Source organism: Thunnus maccoyii, chromosome 1, assembly GCF_910596095.1.
Source record: "Thunnus maccoyii chromosome 1, fThuMac1.1, whole genome shotgun sequence".
Taxonomy (NCBI): Eukaryota; Metazoa; Chordata; class Actinopteri; order Scombriformes; family Scombridae; genus Thunnus; species Thunnus maccoyii.
Genome location: NC_056533.1, coordinates 17303884 through 17310244, shown reverse-complemented (window position 1 = coordinate 17310244; position 6361 = coordinate 17303884). Strand labels below are relative to the sequence as shown.

The 6361-nt window shown below is 37.7% G+C and overlaps 1 protein-coding gene across 1 annotated transcript; it reads right to left on the bottom strand.

Annotated features, from left to right (window-relative positions):
* Positions 1-1181: 1181 nt before the first annotated feature.
* LOC121898280 lies at positions 1182-3789 on the bottom strand. The gene is made up of 2 exons (XM_042413262.1): positions 3355-3789; positions 1182-2328 (listed from the first exon to the last, which is right to left on the bottom strand). Exons 1-2 carry the CDS (start codon positions 3694-3696, stop codon positions 1999-2001), a joined length of 672 nt encoding a protein of 223 aa, XP_042269196.1. The 5' UTR covers positions 3697-3789; the 3' UTR covers positions 1182-1998.
* Between the last annotated feature and the right edge of the window lie 2572 nt (positions 3790-6361).

Below are 6361 nucleotides of genomic sequence, written 5' to 3'. Positions count from 1 at the left end.
CACAGCAAGAGCTTCAGTGTGGTCGTCCCAGTCCAGTCGCAGCAGCTACAGGCAGCAGTTAGTGGCTCCCATGTGACTTCCCATGATAGATAGTACCATACTTCCACAGCAATTATGAACATCTATCTATCTATCTATCTATCTATCTATCTATCTATCTATCTATCTATCTATCTATCTATCTATCTACCTATCTATCTATCTCTAATCTGGAGGTGCTGCAAGGCAGTTAAATCAGAACAAGCTTCTGTAGCTCTGAAGCAGTAAACCGGTACATGCTGTGGAGACATCACCGACAGAAACCACAACCATCACCCCACACAGCACCCAATGACAAGAGAGCAGGGAGAGTGAGAGAGGGGGAGGGGTTGAGGAGTAAAACAGCAAAGGGAGGAGAAGGAAGCGAGATGAGGGAGGAAGCTCGAAGGGGCATAAACACAGGAGAGAGGAGAGGAGAGGAGAGGAGAGGAGAGGAGAGGGGGTAGCAAAGGAATGACAGAGAGAAAATATACACACAACAGGAAGAGATACACACCCACACATTAGCATATACTGTTCATGTGAATGAAATATATTAAGATGTGAATGAAAACACCCAAATGTTGAAGCGAGGAGGGTCAAGCCTGTCGTTACAGACCAATCCCTGAATGTGGACTCAATGGAGAGGCCGGACCTTGTTGAGACAGAAAAGAAATCGGTCTTGTGTTGTGTGGAAGTGAATGACTTTGCAGCTAATAGAATGAAATGCTATCACTGCAGCTGGAAAGACTTCTCACTGAAATGTAAGACGAGGCTAATTCTGTCACTACTTTACCATAAACCAACAAAGGGAAACAAATAAGCAGCAAGATGAAAGATGAGATTTTTACACTCTTGGAGGGACGATAAAAATACAAATATTTTAAGGCCCAATCAGTAGATTTTGTCTATAAAATATCTACATTGTATAATTAAAGAGTTATAAATGAAAAAAAAAATTGTTAGAGTGTGTTTTATTAAGACCCATCAAACAATTAGGCAGTAATAGCAGAATTTTCGGCACAGGGTGACCATTTGTGTATATCTGCATCAGACATTGCGCCTTTCATCTATGAAACTGGTTCATTTCAGCAGCAACTACTCTTAAATTTGAATAGAGTACTTTCTAAAATCTCTGGAAAGCAAAAATATGAAGGAAAAAATGTTTTTCAGAAGCAACAACATGTTTATTTGCAAAATATATACAGTAGAAACGATTCCCTTCAGAAAGATACAGAGGAGATATTTGTTCACAGTCAGTGTCTCTGTCTAATCTACAAAAATGTGTGAAATGAATCAGGCAGCGTTAGAAAGCAGAACAGTTTTTGGAACTAAATTGTATGGAACTGACTGTTTCCTAACTTTGTAGCTTATATGTTAAACAAAATAACTGCAGTCATTTCAAATTATACCAGAATTCATTATGTTGTGAGCTGGCATAGTGCTGTTAGTCAGTCATCAAGGTTTACCTGGAAACCGTAAGCCAACGAGCAGAGCTAGACAAGGAGTTTAAAGTTGTTACATTGTTGTGTAGAGAGCCTTTCATACAAAACATATGACACATTAATCAGATCAATCAACCAATACCTCTAGACAAAAGAATTACATAAATGGATGTGGACAAAATTAGTTGGATCTGACACAGTGTCAACCAAACCTGCTTCAAAATGATTTATTTTGGGGCTGTTGTTTTTGATTGCATTATATTTTACTGTAAAGTGCACCAAATTAACTAATAATTATATGCTTACTCTCATTTTTTTATTGGTAACAAAGGGGCGGCTCTACTGCCAACATCCAGAAAGAGAGACTCTTTTCTCTGTTTTCAAAGGATAAAGCTCATTATATTTACATTATATTTTGATGTCTTATAGGGGTAAGTGTGCAAAAATAAATATTAAGGAGTTATAATGGTTCGAAAAATCTATTTACAGGTTGAATACTCAAACAATCATTGTAAATTTCCTTTGAACAAGCTCTTCAGTCCTCAAACTCTGCAGCATAAAGCACTTGCTGGAATTTCATCCGCACCTCCATTCTTTTTTTAATGGTGAGCCTCTTCAGTGAAGGCAGAAGGCTGAGCAGAAACAGTTCGTCTTCATCTCTGAGGCTGGTAAGGGCATCTGCAGAACTTATCTCAGTTTCTGTGGTTGTTTGCCTTTTACGTTTGAGAGAGACTCCCATCTCTTCATGGTTGGTTGGGCAGGACTCCACGAGAGGGAAACTAGTGCTGACGACAGGCAGGGGAACATGCTGCTCTTTCTCGTCTTTATCTCGCTCTTTCTCCATGTCATCTCCACTTCCAGCTGCCTATGATGAGAGTGATGAGAGAAGTAAACAACAACCCTGATAACAGCAGCTTCTCTCATGCATGCTTCTTTTTCTTGGGTGATCACAGCCAAACATATCAAAGTCTGTTCAACCTACACCTCCTGCAGGGAACAAGACAGGTTTGCTTTGATTGGGTTTCTACTTGCTTGGAAGTTTACAGAGGAAAATAAAATATGTTGATATCATTATGATTATTAGTATATATTAAATAATATATATAAAAAATAAGTGTGGGTGGATGTCATGATATTATTGGTTGAAATGGGTTGGTTCAAGCCTACATAAGCAAGAAAACATGATTGAATTTTGATATAAGAATACAAAGAAATTGATTTTTTTTAAGGGTTAAAAAGGCAGTTTTCATTTCATCTCGACTTAAGGTATATGTCTAGATTTTAAGTATATGATTTGTAACCTTATTATAAAGTGTTCGGCAGTTTTTTTAATGTTTTACTCTGTCCCACCTGTGTGTCAACTGTCGGTTTTCCGCCAACTGCTTTTACTTTGAAAAGCTAAACCCGGATATTCTGTGACGTTGCGCATCATTCCCCCACCCGCTTTCCGCGAAGACCCGTCCTACTCTGCCTCTGATTGGCTAATACTCGTTGCCTTCGTTGGTTAGGTTGGTTGGTTTCAGGCATGAAGAGTGAGATGATTAGTTTAGGGTTAGAAAATCAGAGTCAGAGCCAATCAGAGGCAGAGTAGGGCGGGTCTTCCCGGAATACGGGTGTGGAAATAAAATGAGGCGTCTGTCATGATGTGGCTGGACGTTTCCATGGTTTTGAAAATGAAGTTAATGACATATAGTGACAGACAGCTATGTACAAAGATGACTATATGAATACAGAACCGTCACAGAATAGAGACGACATCGGTAGCCAGTCATGTTAACAGTGGCTATGTTTCCATGGGCCTAAGTTAACAGTAGTTAGATAATAACTAATTTAAAATCGAGGATGTGAATACATTTTTTAATTAATACAGGACTGACAGGTGGACACACACCTCGTCGGTGTCTCCCATGCCAGCGGTTACTCTGGGTTTAACGTAGGCAGTGAGCCAGGCCAGCTGGTTGTACAGCACCGGGACGGGCCTCTCCACCGGGTTCTCGTCGTCTGTTAGCGGGGGGACGTTTCTCTTCGCCATTCGCTTCTTCGCTTTACAGAACTTGTCGCGTAGATTTTTCCATTTCAGCTTCACCGCTTCCTCAGACTTTCCCATGGACTCTGCGATTTCTTTCCACGACACGTGCGCCTTCAGATTGTCTTTGTAGTCCCGCCGGGATTGGTCGTAGAGATTTGGGTGTTCATGTATCATGTCCGCCAGCTTCTTTTCAAAAGTGTTCATTGTTGTTTTTTGTCTGTGCGTCTCACCGCGAAGTCCTTTCGTCCGCAGACAACGACCGAGGTTCGTCTTCCTCGCCAGGTTCGAGTCGGCAGAAGGAAGTTAGATGTCAATGGATTCAAAATAAAAGTGTTGTCATTAAAGATCCCTCCAGACATGTTTTTAGATGTATATAAAATATTCTACTTTGATTAATAATTTGTGCTTTTCCACAAAAAAATGTATAATTACCTCGTTAAAATCCTCAAAATGGCATCTGTTCCTCCTCCCTCGTTAAAAACTCCAGAATCTATAAATATGCAGATATTTCTCATTTCTAAAGTTTTCCTGACACAAGATGTCTCATACTTCACTTTAAAGTCCATTCTTAATTTACGTGCACTGTAGACTTCATGTTTCCACATCACACCTGTGTAAGTTGTATTTTGGACCAGAATTGGCTCCAAACTATTTGTGATGTCACAAATCCTGCTCATAGGCTGAGCCTATTTTTCAATGAGCACAGAGAAAATTTCCACTTTCAGCAGATAAATATGAAAACAGCCCTCTAGTGTCAAACTCTGCACATACATCATTCTGCACAGTGAAGCTGAAACATGCAGAAAAACACATTTTCAAGTGAAGGGGCACTTTAAGCTTTTTAAAATTATGTTGTCGTTGAATAAAATATCTAATTTTGTTTGGAAAGGAGAATATGATTTTTTTTTTTTTAAATTTCCATATATCAACATATCAATTCAATATATAGGATTTCCTTGTTGAAAGTAGCAGCACATAAATTAAAACAGAAAGTTGTCTGTAATAATTACATTAATTAAACATGACACTCATGCCACAGTTAAACAAACAAATTAACATTCCTTATGGCCACAGAGGCTCAAATGAACAGCTGAACATGTACAATGGTACAAATCAAACACACAAACTGCTTGAAAGGATGTTATTCACTTGACCATTGTTGGTCTGTCTCATTTTAAATATTCACATCATACCCTCCATAACCTATATGTAACAGTAAGTAGTAATATTACTACAGTAGTAATAGTAATATTAAATCCTGTATGGAAAACTATCTATAATAAAATCTTTGAAAAGTATCTATAGTTTTCACTTGTTGTCACCATTAGTCTCTGTTTGAAAATGTTTCATTAGGATCTATAAGAACAGTCATAAGATAGAAGCAGCAATCTTACAAATCCTGCAATTCTCTCTACTTGACTTTCATTCATCAGTGTACTGTGCTTCTTGCCTGCATGCACTAGATGGCGTATTTACTCTTTTCTTTAGACCTATAGCTGTTGTTTTCATTACTACTGTAATGACTGAAAAGTAGACCCCTTGTCTTTGGGCTTAAAATAATTTTAATTGACTTCTCCTTTGAAAACACTGTTAAGGGAGTAGAAACGATGCATGTGGCTAAGTGTGTCTCATTATGTTTTATTCTTTTTTGTGTGTGTCTTTAGGGTTTAAAATACTTTAATCTATGCTACTGTAACTTAGTAGTGGTAAACACACACCAAAAGTGCTGGTTACAGTACAAACTTCATAATTAACATAATTGCTATCAGGTGGTAAAGGGGTTTTTAAGTACATGTTTTCTATACATAAAGAAATATGCTTGAAAAATGAAATTGTTTGTCAAAACATCATAATAAATCATTAGATTGTGCATTTAAAGTTTATCCTACTGTATGTGTAAGCTGTTGTCAAGAATATCCTTCTTATAAATGTAGTTGATTTGATGTAAATGCTTATTTTATGTGGATTTATGTGGAAGTTATGAAATAAAGCATGTAAATGCTTCTTTTACTAACCCGTAGTCTTTTTTCATATGTAGATTTTTTTTTACACAAGGGTTTGGACCCTTAAGTTTGGGATAACATATGATTATCAAAGGCCAGAATTTAAATGAAGGCTAATTTAAATAGTTTTTAAATGGTAACCACATCAAGACTCCAGGCAGGTGTGATGAATGTTTACACCACTGCATTAAATTTCATTTACATGTGAAGGCCATGATGCCAGGTTGTAACAGATCAAACATTGTCACTGTTGGAGGCAGTCTAAGTGTCGCCAAGAAGGTTCCTCATGTGGGACAGTACAGATTACAGGGACAGCACAATGGACAACACCAATTATGAGGACATACTATCATAGGGATGTCACATGTGATTGCACCCCCAGTTACAGCAACAATTAACTGACTAGACTACCTCCATAGGGTCCTCAAGAGGTGGCAACCTGTTATTACTGGGATCCAGAAAGTCAAGACACCTTCATTTAAAGGGACAGCACAAATTATATAGAAAGAACAAGTGATAGTTATTCCATTTTGGCTAATAGACATGGAGAATTGTTGTTGTTGTTGTTGTTGTTGTTGACAGAGTCAAACACACAAAGGTTCATCCTGTCTGACCTTTTTTATGCTTTATGTGCTACAGAGTAATGGGGCATCTCGATTGATGTGTTTATATTTGTTTAATTTGTTTCTAATTTTAAAATACATTAATTAAAAATACATTATCGCAATTTCTGCATAGTTTCCCTGAAGCTCCAACTATACTCAATACTTTAATTCACATGACAGAGCGACAACAACAATTCTGAGGCCTAAAATTTAGGTGATGGACCTGAAAAGGTTATTTAAGAAACCTTATGATCAAAGCTT